This window comes from Octodon degus, unplaced genomic scaffold (genome assembly GCF_000260255.1).
Source record: "Octodon degus isolate 3935 unplaced genomic scaffold, OctDeg1.0 scaffold00124, whole genome shotgun sequence".
In the NCBI taxonomy this organism is placed as follows: domain Eukaryota; kingdom Metazoa; phylum Chordata; class Mammalia; order Rodentia; family Octodontidae; genus Octodon; species Octodon degus.
In genome coordinates, this window is record NW_004524700.1 from 2,692,287 (window position 1) to 2,707,053 (window position 14,767).

Consider the following 14,767-nt stretch of genomic DNA (forward strand, 5'->3'; position numbering starts at 1 on the left):
AACAACCATTTTGTATCTGTATATTCAAAATAGGACAGATATACAGCTGCATTCTCTTAATTCAATGAATAGAGAGATTTGTTTAAAAGTGTTTGTGAACAGGATATCATGTCTGCATCTTGTACAATGAATAACCACTAAGACAACAATATGCAACGTATTAATTATTGAAACTGTGCTAGCAATCAGTTTTGAAACTGTGACATTGCTAATTGTGTCTCAATAAAATTATGTAAAAAAAAAAAGAATGATGAGATGTTGAAGAAGTCAACCTGCCACTGCCATCTTTAAAGTTAAAGGAAGAGGTCAACCAGCAGGCTGGGAGACCAAGGCACAGGAAAACAGATCTACCCAGAGAGGAACACAGCCTTTATAACATGCTGGTTTTAGCACTGTGGAACTGTCAAGACTTCTGACCTCAGAGCTGCTGGGTAGCAAATCTGCACTGATTTAAGCCACTTAAACATGTGGTAACATAGTAGCTGTGGGAAACCAATAGTATTTGATTCATGAAGTCTGCTTTTTAGAACTTAGAACTGAACAACTTGTGACAATGGTCTACTATGTAGTAAGCATTCAATAAATGTTAGTGTCCTTTTCAAAGATGGGAAAAAACTAATTTGTAATTAATTCTATAAAATAATATAAATGACACAACTAGGAATTATTTGTAAAAGACTACTTTATAATGAAGTTTCCAGAGAAAATACCATGAGATAACAAGTTATTTCTAAGAAAACTGCTTATTAATGCAGGCAGCGAACTCAAATGTATATGTGGGATCTGCAGGTAACATAAAGAGGCTATGCAGGTGCTGTACCAGACAGGAGAGGTGGCCCCTTTGAGAGGCAGACCTTGGTCTTGCTGATGACAATGAAAATGTAATGTAGGCCTGGTATTTTCAGATACTTCAAATTTTCAAGAAGCTTGAAATATTTACCTTCTTCCTTAAAAATTTCCCCCATTTTATGGGCTGAAGATAAAATTCAAGGCCTTGTATATACTAGGTAAGTGTTCTATCCTCGGATGAAAATCCAAATTCAAAACTCCAATTTTTAAATACTGGAAACCAATTCACATTCAAACACATACAACACAATGTTCAGGCAACACTGACCATGCTTATGAGCCATGCTAGTTCCAGAAATCCTGGGTTGGCATCTGTGGCCAATTAGTGAACATACATGAAGCCTGGAAGGGTAATGTGTATGCTAAGTATAATGAAGCCACATGCTCAGGCTGGTAACCTGTTTTTGAATGTAGTTTTTTGATTCTCTCAGTCTTACATGATAAAGTATCTTCCACAGTGCTTTTGGAACTCTAAATCTAAGAAACAATGACTTATACAAAGATTTTCAAAAAGATGACTTCAAATTGTGTTCAAATCAAATTTTATTAAAATTATTTGGCAAACTGGGAAGCAGTATAAAAACTATGACAATGGGACACATTAGATACAGGTTTTGGTTTGTTGTAGGCTTGGGTACACTACATTTTAAAGTAAGTTCTCTGCCCTTTAGAGAAAAATGGTCTTAAGTCTTTCTATTACCTATAGAAAAGGAAGTTGTAAAACATTGAAAAAATAAAATCCAAAGATCAAAAAATTCTCAATTATTAAGAGTTTACAAAGTATATTGAAAACATCTACATCTAGTCCTCCAGATAACAAAGTAGACAGCTGGCATCTGGATTCTTGTTTGTACTTATTGCAAATGATATCTCAGAGACCAAAGTATTTTCAAAGCTTACAACCCCCCCCTCCCCAACCACCTTCAAACTCCTACTATGGTTGCAGTGGAATTACAGGATAGAACCTGGAAAGCACTTGATTAGGTCTTTAAAATTTCAAGAGTTTTTTAATGGAAATTTTCTTCAATAGTAGTTCGGGGCACTATTTGATCATTAATGCTTTATCATTAATATCTGCCTTAGAGTAGATCTAAGCATTGGCTTATTTAAGTGTATTACTGGACATCAAACAGTGGAAGGCCTTCTGGTCCAAAGCAAAAATATTCAGCAGACCTTAAAGCAAAACCCTGCAGAATTGGGTGCTCCTTAGTTGTTCTCCAGTGAACCTGAAGTTGGCTGTAAAAGAGGAAAAGAGAAAGCTGTGTAAGAATCCTTGTACAAGGCATCCTTGCTTGTTCAAAGTAGTCTTGCTTTTCTGGCAGCCTAAGGAAAACTTGACTATGGCAAATTTGTTTTGTTCCAGTGATAAGAATATCTCTTAGACCTCAGAATGTGGGAGACAAAGACACAAAGAGGAAAGAACATGAGAAAATTCTACCCTTGCTCCGCTCCAAGGCTGTGATTTCATTAAGATTCAAAGCAACTGTTTTCAGTCTCTCTTTTAAAGTACTCTTTCTGGACATTCCAAAGACTAAAGAAAGGCCATTCCTCCCCAGAGCCAATTTATCTCATCAGATGCAGAAGACAGCCATACCACATTAGTGTTAATTGGTTGCCTGATTTTATTTAAGTGCAAATGCTTGTTCTTCAAGAAGAAAAAGGGGCCAACTGGGAGCCTGGCTCATCAGTAGAGCAACTGCCTATTGTGCACAAGGCCACCACACACACACTCACAATAGACACACATGCACAATGCACACAAATGACACTAGTTTAGTACTATCTCACTTATCTGTGGTCTAAATAGCTTTTTGGCTCAGAGAAAAAGCAATCAAGCAGGCTGGTTTCACCAAAAGAATCTAAACTTTACAAAGGCTAACTACGCATACTTGTATTGTCCCAGAAAATTAACCATTGCAATAGCATTTCTATCAAACAACACAGATTCTATTCTTATTCCCAAAGGAAGAGAAAACATTTTAAGAATGAGCATGAATATACAAATTCAAAATTTCTCAAGGAATAATTCTCTGCATCTAATTTAATTTTTTAAAGATCTAATTTGAAGATAGTCTTCAAAGTTTGAGAAACAGTTTAGATATAGTAGATCTTTCCGTAAGGTTAAAGTTCATCTCATTCTTCAAGAATGCTTAACTTACAATTCAAATATTTAAAACAATATTAGTACATACAGCATAATACTGTCAATCCATAAAGACATTTAAAGCCAGAGGAAAAGTTAGACTTACAAAAGGAGTCCTGATTCCAAATTTGCTGTGGAACGTCATGGTGACTTTGTTTTTATGTCCTGTCCTTTGATCAAAAGCATGGCATGTATCAAAAGGTGGGCTGTACAGGTGAAGGCTCACAGCAGGTTCTGTGTGGCTGACATTCTCTACGCGATGTAAGCCAATGGAATCTGAAGAATACCAGAAAGGGAAGAAAAGCTGCAGGAGCTTAGATGGTAGCTGAGGGCAAACATTTTGTTAATCATCTGTTATCTTGAATAAATACTGAGGCATATGGAACTAGCAGAAATTAGAACTTCTAGTTGCCATAGTAAGTGATGCGCATGCTCCTTCCAGGTGCAATAACAGAATTTTAAAAAGACACTGACATACAAAGAAAATAGGAAAAGAGAAAAGATTAACAAAATTGTGAAAGCTCCAAAGAGGATGGCTTTGAAAAGGAGGGACAGTGAAATCTTAAGCCATTTGTGGGGAAAACCAGGAAGTAATGTGTGGTTTGTATCTTAAAACTCTCAATTAGCTCAGCAACTGGCAGTGCCACAAAGGAAGAGTGAAGAGAGAGCTAAAATACACTAACTGATTGGAAGACCATTTGAGAAGAAGCAAATCCCTTTCACCAATTTTCCCTGCCTTGTCCCTGAGAAGACTGGGATCTGTTCTCTACATGGAGTACAATCAATGAACTGGAGACCAGTGAACTGCAGAGGAAAAAGAGGTGCATTAAGTAAAAATTTACACAGTAAAACAATGAGACTTTTCTCACCATCCAGGTGCCAAACAGGATTCTTTTCTTTAAGTCAGGAGATGCAAACAACTTTTCAAGGAATAGTATTGCTCAAACAAAATGCCCTAAAGAGCCTGTCACTGGAAGTTCCTCAAGGAAAGGTCTTCACCAGATAAAGTGAAATCTACTGACAAGTCCCAAACCTGTGTTCAGAGCTAGGAATTAACTTTTTTGTCCCTAGCTTTACACATTACAATGTAGCCAAGGCTATTAACACTGGAGCTAGCCTGTAGCACAGAGAACAGCCCAGAGTAAACTGCAAAAGGCAACTTGAAACAGACGCTATTTAGAAGGCTTTAAAAAGCCCATCGTGAATGTCCTTTGAGAGGTAAAGTGCCAAGCAAAGTCCAAAAAATAAGAGCTTTTAGAACTAAATACTCAAATAGAAGGGTGAGCAGAAAAAAGCTGCAGGGGACTCAATAAAAAGAGGGAAGGGGAAAAATTGGAGAATTCAGAATTTTAATACCTTAACAATTATAGTTTCAGAAACACCACCACCATGAGCAATAACCTGAGAATATGAATATATTTTTTTTGAGGCATGCAAATGTCTAGAGTTGAAGACTCTACTGAGAACCCAGCCCAGTGAAGGAGTCATCAAGCAGAATACAACACTGTGAAACTCCGCAACACTGTGGATGGAATGAAAACATCAAAAAGATTCCAAACATTCCTAGAAAGACAAGTAGAGTTCATAGGAATGTGTAAGAATGAGAAGGACACTGGGCTTTACACCTGAACAGTGGATACGAGAAGGCAAGAAGACCACAGTTCTGACAGAAGATGTCTGCCACGTCACCACCCATATTCAGCTGAATGACCAATCAAGGTGCAGGAGTTGAACATAGAGGTTTTTTGTTTTTTTAGAAGAACAAAGTCTAGAAGTGGAAGACTGAGGTTCAAAAAGTGACTTGCAAGGCTACATTTAAATATATGACAACTCTACAGATTTTCAGTCTTCCTTGTTTTGAAAAGTAGAACTGATTCCCAGACCAGCAAATATTTTGATTCTATAGTTCAGTTTTATAATGTATTGGCTTACAGATAATTTTGCACAAATGTTCAACATTCCTAAGAACAGACTGTCCTTTATAAAAATAATTTCTGTTTCAACTGTATGTATTCACACCATCCAATCTGTGGGGGGCAATCTTGCAAGCAAAAACTGCAAACACAAGGCATTCGTCCTTTAAGCCCGAGGCACGTATGAGCCTTACTGTTAATCCTGGCAACATCATTATTATATTTTGATCTTTGCCTCTTTTTCCTTTATGTGCATAGTGTACCCTCAATCACAGCAATCCTGAGTCTTTCTTAGTGATATTTATGAAGGCTGGTTATACTCATGCTCTATGGACTTTTTGTACAATTGCTTTTTGTCCAAACTTGACATACTTGCTCCATTTCTCTCCTCTCCTATATCCCATGCTGAACATAGGTGGCCTCAGCAGCCCAGATGCTCACTTCTCTTGCTTGCCTCTCCTGCTAAGTCCATCCAAGCCCTTCTTGCTTCTCCCCTTCCTTCTGACCCCCTTCCTGAAGTTTCTACTCTCCAAGCACTGTACTTTCACTCATGTTCTAGACTCAACACATCTTTCTTCTGATCACTTTCCATCTACACCCTTAATCTGGATCTATAAATATCAGAGATTGAAAATTTGTGGGGTTTATGTTATTTGGATAATTGGTCTACAAAAATATTTTAGTACATCTTGCTTTATATTTTGCAGATTAGCAAAGATTCACATAAATAAGAACTAACATTTCCAGATTCTGTTGAAAAAGAAATCAGGGTGCTCTCCTTGGTGAGTGCCCACCATCGGGGTCTGCACACCTATCACAGCACACCTACTGCAGTCTTGTCCTTAGCCTGTATCACTCCCTTCCAGTAGCTGATCTCACACTGACTCTAACTGAAAAGAACTAGTTTGTAAAGCTTCAGTCCTTATTGTATGTGGTATAGGCAACAACCTTGTTCTTGTAAAGTTGGTATACCTCATGTATGGCAACTCTCAACTATTTTTTAGAAAGAATTATGAGTTTTTACTACATAGAAATCTAAGCTTTGTGTTATATGGACAGAGGGAAAAAAGCTTCCCATAAAACTGACTTTTGTAAGATTCTTAACCTAATGATGGGACCAATTTAAGTCAAATCTCAAGACTAACACCAGACTTTAAGATACATAAAGGAAGAACAGGCACTGCCAGAAAAATCTGTAATGCTTTATCTTATATAAGGAGATTACATTGTAATTAAGAGAAGGTGTTTTGGAACCAAATTACTTGGGTTCAAATCTTGGCTGTTACTCAAAAGCTGAGTAACCTCACACAAAGTATTTAATTTTCTTCATGTTTTAGGGAAAGCTACTATTCATTTTGGGAATACAAAAGCTAAATCACTGCCTCTCCTGAGGACCATTTAGTTTTCCCACACCACATTCAGGAGAAAGAATGAATTCTTACTAAAATACTTATAAATCACTGCCCTGTAACATATTTTGTGAAATTTCCCATAAGGAAAGTCATTTAGTCATGCTATATTCATTTTAGGAAAACAGGGACTTGCTTATATTCTTAATCACTTCCAGAACATTTCCTTACGTTCTCTAACATAAAGACTATTTCCAAGAAATAAATATATTTATACGCAAGAGAGTTATGCAGCTAGTTTCCCTTAATTCATTGAAAAGAAAGATTTGTGCTAATATTGTTTAAACAAGATAGTACACCTATATTTTGTCCTCTGAATAACTACTATGAAGGCAATAATATACAACATATTCATTATTGTAACTCTCCTATCAACCTGTTTTGAAACCCTGTTTTATTGTTACCTTTACTTTTTTTTTCTTTAAAATAAGAAACAGACTATTTTCAGTCTGATCTTTTTTGTTGAGTCTACCTAATATAAATTCATCTTCTAAGATGACTGCTCTAAATTTTGGCAGGTAAATGACTTTTTGTTGGATGCTATCCTGCATACATGTTTTAAATAAACTATTCCAACCAAGATTCAAAACCTTGAAAAACAAAACCCACTGTGTTTAGGTCACTTCCCAAGTATGTTAAATCATGACTCCATGTTAGGCTCCACTCACATGTGCAAACAATCACTATTTCAGAAAAGATTTCAGTTTTTCCCACTCAAGCGCACAGAAAGGACAGGACGTTACCATTGATGTAGGCACACTGGTTTTCTCTCAAGGTTCTTTCAGACTTCTTGGTCATCTCATTGGACTTTTTGTCAGGCCAGGCAAATAAGGTCTCCTTCAGATTTCCTTGCAACATTTTCAGAAAGCAGTGGGAATCCGTGTGATCATGAATACTGCTATTAATACACAAAATGACAAGGGAACTCAGCAGTTGGTCCAGTATCCAGTCTGTCCTGAGCTGATACCTACACACTGGCCAGAGCACATCTTCCAGGCCCAAATCCATTTCAGAAGGTCTTTTAAAATGCCATCAATCCACAACTTAACATTGGTCAAGGTGAAGTAATAAAATGTCATCTGTATCAAGGAATATGAGACAACAGGTCCTTCCTTTTTTTTTTTTTTTTTCTTTGTTTTTTTTAATTGCTGGCACTGGGAAATGGACCCAGGACATTGTGCACCCTAGGAAAGCATTCTGCTCTTAACTTACATACTCAGTCCCTTATTTTGAGGAAAGATCACACTATGCTGCTTAGGCTGGCCTTGGACTTGCTATCTCCTGCCTTAACTTAAGTAGCTGGGGCAATAAGTATCTGATATCATACTGAAACAGGGCACAGTTCAGATGTGGCCTATAGTAATAAGTAGTCAGTTTTTAAAATGTTGTCAGGCTGGGGAGATAGCTCAACAGTCTAAGCATTTACCTGGCAAGCATAAGGACCAAGGTAGATCCCTGGTATTACATACCATTCCTGCCTTGAAACCAGGTGTGGTGACACACACCTATAATGCCAGTGCTGGAGAGGCTAAGACAGGGGGATCACTATGACTCTGAACTGCATAGTGAGAACCTGTATCCAATAAATAAATTTTTAAAAAATTAAAATGTTGTCATATTACTCATTTGGTAATAAAACCAGCAACTTTTTATCTCCTTCAAAATATAGCTTTTAGGGGGCCATGGAGAAGGCTCAGTAGAATAAGTGCTTCCCTGACAAGCACAAGGGCCTGAGTTCAATCCCTGGTTGGGGTGGGGGGAAGGAGGGGCTGGGGAAATGGCTCAGTGGAACAAGCACTTCCCCGGCAAGCACAAGGGCCTGAGTTCAATTCCCAGTTCTGCCAAAAACCAAAAATAAATAGAATGGGTAGTTTTCAGTAGCTCACTCAACCTGAGTTAGAATTCAATTTGGAGTATATCTTAGAAATGATAGTGTTTGTCTAGTATTTGAGGCCCTGGGTTTGATTCCAAGCACCATATAGCAAAACAACAAATATAACAATAATATAATAATAGAGAAAATTTAAAAAGAATAAAGATAATCATCTTTATAATTGTATGCCCTGAGATCAATTAGTATATTATTTAGTGTTTTGTGTTTTTTTCATCCATAATACCTTTTTCTTCTCTTTCGGAGGATGGAGGAGATGTGTATACATGTTATCCCCCTTAAATTATACTGTACATTATATAAAATGCTAATATCTAGAGATTTAGAGTAGCCATTCTGTGGTTATCTCCTAATACTGGTGGAGAGACTAAGTTGTGTTTGATCTTAGAACGAGCAGTATTTAAGTATATGAATTAGTAATGGCTATAAGGATGATTCAAACATATAGACCTGCATAGGGAAGGCACAATGCACACTCTGCAATCCCAGCACTTAGGAGGCTGAGGCAGGAGGCTTGTTGCAAGTTCAAGGCCAGCCTTGAGTATAGAGTGAGACCCTGTCTCAAAACACAATGCAACACAGCGCAACACTGAACCTGTATGTTTTTAGTGTCTATTTCAAATGTTGAATTCTATTAACCTGTATATGTATTACCAAAACTTGTTTCCTAAGTCCCCAGAGCCTAGGCCTATGCTTGATTAATAGGTTCATAAATAATATTCAGTGAATAAATATAACTCATTCCATATGAGTAAATAAGCAAACTCAATAGAGTTAACTTTCTAAAGCCTTAAAAATTCATTTGTCCTTTTTCCCATCAAAGACAGCTGTGGATCACAACAGTCCCACACCAGTGACCAGTGGAGGTCACGTTCCAGACACTCCTGAGGTAACTGAACATCAGTGAAGTAGCAACATTATATTTTAGTATTTATATATTTTTAGGGCTTTATAAACCTTTCCCACACTTTCAAAAACACTTCTACTGTCCTTAACCATTTTTTGAACTCATAAGCTTATGTAATTTTAACATATATATATATATATATATATATACACACACACACACCATATGGTACTGCAAAATCCCATAATATAGTGAAAAATCCATGATAAATAGTTTAGATTAATATTTTTTGAAAACCCGCAAAACAGAGAGTCCGCGAAATTCAAACTTCGAAATAGCAAAGGACTACCGTGCTGTTCTCTATCATCCTCACAAACTGGAGAGAATCTATTTTAAAAGATAATGATATTCAATCGACAATATGACTGGCAAACCCACAGACTAAAGAAACACAATCAACTTAAAAGAGTCAGTATTAGTTTATGCTGCTTTCACGGTAAAAAAGAAAAAGAAAGAAAAGCTAAATAATTAGCTTGAAGTAGGAAGAAATCCTCTGAGTTGTGAAATGATTTTCTAGCTCCAAATCTGATTTGGTCTTTGATCCCACAATTGTTTACACTTCTCAAACACCACAAAGGTCAGGTTTAAACACAATTTTATAAAAAGTTTAACTCCACTGAAGACAGACGTTCAGTTAAGGTGACTAAGGTCATTTGATTTACTACCTTTTGGGGGAACTGGTTTTAATATACATGCTATGTGCCTGAACCCCCTATGCTAATTCCTATGGCAAATGTGTTGGCATTGAAGGACAGAGTGAATTAGTATTCTGAAATGCGATCTGTTAGTCTTTGCAAAATTAGTGGCTAGCCTGGCAGTACGTGGGCCAAAGGCGCTAACGAAATGTCTTGAATGATTATATTACCTGCCATGCCCTTCCCCCCAGCACAGAATCATCAGGTTAAACTTCCCATTTCCTCGATCCACAAGATTTCGGGTATACCTGAAAGAAAAGAATGCATTCAGGAGTTCACAATGCACTGCTGAGATAAGGTTTAGGAAAAATAAGCCTTACAAAAGCGCCGCACATGTTAACAGTTCTACCACCAAGCAATTCTGCACACATGAAAATGATTCTTCACAGTTGAGTTTTGACCGTTCTACATTTTTTTGGTTTTGTTTTGGGTCGCTGGTCCCTGAAGACCACAGGACCTTTCTACATTTTGAATCATCTCAGTTTTGGCTTATGGTGGGAAAAAGATAACAAGGAACAGCATCCCCAAAACCAAATTCTGGACTTCTTTGTCGGTATCTAAGTGATTTTAAAAAGTTTAAGATAGAAGGTATTTGCAAAGCATACAAGTGCTCCATTGTAGAATACAACCGTTGTCATGGGTTCTTTTCTTCCTTGTGGCTGAACACAACTGGAGGAACAAGGTTTCATTAAATATCTGTTCTAGAATTCTCTGTAGCTTCACTGCTAAGTCCAGACACAAACCACATTCAAAAGCACTTAAAATGAAAAGTTCTTCAAAAGTAAGGTGGGGGTTGACCTAAGTACCAGAACAAAGGCTTCATTGCAAAGAGCACTAAACAAGACAAATCAATAACTGGCAAAAAACAAAACAAAACAAAACAAAACCCACAACAGCTATCACAACCACACTGCAACTATATACAGGGTGGGGAGTACTCAACTTTAAAGTTGTTGTTGGTCCAATCAGTAATAGTGTTACCATCTAATTAGCAAAATTTGATAATTATGGTATTCAACTGGTAGTCCTTTTCTTTTTACCCTGTTTTTAAAAAACTATTATAATAAAAATATTCAAGAAAGGAAACTTTGTTACTTATTATGTAGCTAGCTAGCTAGCCAGCCAGCTAATTAGCTAGCTAGCTAGATAGTATGTGGCCCAAGACAATTCTTCACTCTAAACAAAAGAAGAGAGCAAAAAGAGATGCACATGGCTGATACTGTTGTTTTTCAGGAAGGGATCTTGCCGCCTTTCTGGTGGGGTCCATTCGCTGGGCATCTGTTACCTCTTGTTCCATCTGCCTTTCCTGTCCTCTCCTGCCCCCTCTCTCAGGCTCAGGGCCAGCTACTGGCAGAGCAGTCCTTGAGGGAATTATTTAGTAAACACTTGAAGCTGTCAGTCCTCCCTTTGTTACTTGTTACACAGCCAGAAATTCACAGTAAACTGGGCTCCTACCCCAGGGTCTTACTTCTTTGCCAGTCTTAGGGTCACCTCTTCCAGACAATTGACTATCTGGGCCACACCAGCCAGACACGTTCTGTGGAACATATTCCATATTGGTTCTTCAATGTTGCGCACCCTCCTTGCCACTGCCCCCTCCAAGGTCACAGATCAGTGGATCTGATACATTCGGTACAACTTCTGCTCTTCCATTTTCCTCACTCCCTATTCGCCCAACTGTCCATGCAGAGTATCCTATTATCTTACTGAATTGTGCTGCTCACTTGGCTGCATTTCTTTTCTTTCTTTCTTTTTTTTTTTTTTTTTTGGTGGAACCAGGGATTGAACTCAAGCCTTTGTGCTTGCCAGTTAAGTGCTTATTCCACTAAGCCATCTTCCTGGACCCATTGGCTGCATTTCAAAAGGTTCTCATTCCAAAAATTAAGCTTGGTTACAATCTATCCTGGTTAATTAATTTCACTTAGCCAATACTACATCTAGTCAGATATATATTGTAATGAAACTATTACACGTCATAAGTCCAGAGGAAGTTCAATGGTGATTTGGAATATGGGCTCTAGAACAATTAGGCTTATTGCACTCTGATAGAAATGAGCCCTTGCACAATTTATCCAGGCACTTCATTTCCCATTTGCCAACCAACCCTGCTTGTAAGACAGGGAGAAGAATGGCATCTGGTTATGTGTAAAGTGACTGGAAGGAATACATAGCCCATAATAAGTTCTCATTTATCTGCAGCAAATGCAGGCAAAATTCAAATACTAGATTCTGATTCTTTACTGATAGGTGGAGGACTTGCCCAGGAACTGAGCCGAGAGGAACCCTCAAAAAATTCCAAAAGCCACATCACAAATTAAAAAATAGTAGAGTGATTTTCTGGGTACAGATCCATGGACCTTAGAGATTGAGGAGTGAACCAGTGGTTTGGAGACAGAAAAGGCTGATATGTGCTTAATTTGCGAAAGCTGATAGGGAATTTAAATAAACCCACAGCTGAGGAGGGCGAACTGGTTTGGAAGTGCAAGCAGCAGAAACTGAATAGTAGCAGTTGACAAAATTAACACGCTAATATACACGGGGGAAAATGGCTTTTTAAGGTGCCTGGTGGCTGGCACCAGAGCACAGTGCTGGAGAACTGAAGTCGGGGAATTCTGTCACCCACCCCACCCCCACTCTTTCTGGATAGCTGAGATGCATTTCTCCCTTGGAATCAGGGGGGTAGGAGCCTGGTTCTTCCGGCTGCCGGGGTCTCTGTGCACCTCCAACTTTGTGGTCGGTCATCGCTCCGGGGAGGGGGACGTTGCTCCTGAAGGGGGAGCATCGCGTGGTTTCAGCGGAGGAGTTTGAAGGCAAGGGGGAAGGAAAAAACCTCGTAGCCGCACGGTGGTCTCCTAGCCCGCCCCGGCCCTCCTGCGTGCAGTGTCTGCGCAGCAGCGACAGCAGGATCCACTTTCTCCAAGCAGAATCCCGGGAGCCCATCGCGCGCGGCGCCAGCCCCACGACCCAGAGCCGGGGTGCAGAGCGTGGACCCCGGGCTCCCCAGTCGGCGCGGCTTGGTGCTGAGGCCAGAGCGCTCTCACCTGTACTGATCGAACTTGGCGTACATCGCCCATTCGGCAGGGTCGCTGTCGTAGGCTTCCAGGACGGCCTGCACCTCCTCCACGTTGACCTCGTCGCCAGCGAAGAGCTGGTGCAGCAAGCTGATAAGCTCGGCCAGCGTCCGTGGCTTCAGCACCTCGGTCTGCTCCATCCTGCGCGGGTCTCCCAGCCGGCCCAGGCCCAAGAGCTGGCTGAGCAGAGGCGCGGGCGAGGGCCCCCGGCAGAAATCCAAGCAAACCCCACAAGGACTGGAGACCCGAAGCTGAAGAAGTCCCGCACAGAGCCGCCCCGACGCCCGCCCCTCGGGAGCTCCGTGCTTCTAGAAAAACAGCCGTGCGCTCCAGCTGCACCAAATCTGCAAAATTCGCCTCCTGGGCCCTTTTTAAAGTCTCGGAGGCAGCTGGAATGTACCAACGGTCCTCGCGGGGTGGAGCGAGCGCACAGCCACCTGAGCTGGGCGGCAGAGGCGGGGACGGCTCCCGGCACAGCCCGGCGCGGGGCATGGTCTGCCGCCCCATGCTCTTCTGGCTCCCAAGCCGGCTCCCCCTGCCTTGGAGGACGGGTCCCGCGGCCCATCCCTGCGGCTCTTGTGGCCACTTCCCGGGTGGGGGTCGCAGGGCGGGGACTCGAGGGTAGAATCAGGATTCTGCGGGACTGTGGGGAAGAAAGGGCAGGAAACCCACCTTTTTTGTTTGTTTGTTTGTTTGTTTTTCAAATAGAAGCAAGGAGTCCTAAAGAGTCCTAGGCGATTGAAGAGGGAAGTCCAGCCCCAGCCTACACAATGGATAGGAACTATGATAATATACCCAAGACCAAACAAAAATGAAGGGTTTTGCACAATAGTGTTAAGTCCATTTTAACAAGAAAGTCGGGGTTCTGGTAAGACTAATGTAACAATGGAAAGCTGTGGCTTCCAGGTATGGCTTTAAAAATCAAACGTTGTCTGAAAGAAGCACCCAGAGTCGGGAATGGTAGTATACGCCTGTAATCTCAGCACTACAAGAGCCTAAGGAGGGGGATCAGGAGTTCGAGGCCAGCCTGGGACCTCTTAGCGAGAGTCTACCTAAGAACACCAGGAAGATGCAGTGTGAAGAACCTAATGTTTCTGCTGTTGATAAGGTGGCTTTGGGGGGGGGTGTAAGAGATAATTTATAAGGTAATTTGAAATGCAACTATGGATCCCTTCTCACTAAAAATAGACCCAGGGAATAAATTGGGTTTAAGATTATTAAAGGTCTAGGATTCTGGAAAAATGATGTGGTTATTCTGTAGGCGATTCCCTCTCTCCCATGTATAATGAAAGTTACAGGCACCACATAGTCATATTTAATATACTAACGATGTTGTTAAGGAAGAAAAGCAGCTCAGCTGTCATTATTGAAAGAAGAATGCATTGGGAGAAGCCAGCCTTTGCGGTGTGATTGCTGGGAGGTGATGGATAAAGTGTTCAGGGCTCAAGGAAACTGTACTTCACATTGTGGCCTCAAAAGGTTTTTTCTTTCCTTTTGGTCAATGTTTTAAGCCTCTTAATTATTTCATTTCAGGTATGGAATCCATTAATATTTGGAATGAACAAAAATCAAACACGCTTAATTTGCCTTCTCTGCATATCAGTTGACTTTAGTTGTCTGACAATTCATTTTTCACTTTTCCCTTTTTGAACTTCTCATTCCTTTTTTGAGCTCCGAACACCTTAAAGATCTTCCTTGGTATAGGCACATACATTTCTCTGTACTGCCACTCTAAATCTCATTCTGTTCCCCGCCCTCCTGGTTCCATTGTCATCGCTGGGTAGGCGCTTCCCACACACCCCTAATCTTAAGTGTTCACTACACTGGGTAACCCTTTTTGGGACGTCAAGTGCAGTAAGTTAGTAAATGTACTCTAGCCTGCTCTTCAA

The 14,767-nt window shown here is 40.2% G+C and overlaps 1 protein-coding gene across 1 annotated transcript; it reads right to left on the minus strand.

The window, feature by feature from the left end:
• Window positions 1-1,374: 1,374 nt before the first annotated feature.
• Window positions 1,375-13,229, minus strand: Cdo1 (cysteine dioxygenase type 1). The gene is made up of 5 exons (XM_004640593.2): window positions 12,849-13,229; window positions 9,978-10,055; window positions 7,058-7,212; window positions 3,099-3,268; window positions 1,375-2,085 (listed from the first exon to the last, which is right to left on the minus strand). The coding sequence occupies exons 1-5, from the start codon at window positions 13,016-13,018 to the stop codon at window positions 2,056-2,058; spliced, it is 603 nt and encodes a 200-aa protein (XP_004640650.1). The 5' UTR covers window positions 13,019-13,229; the 3' UTR covers window positions 1,375-2,055.
• Window positions 13,230-14,767: the final 1,538 nt, after the last annotated feature.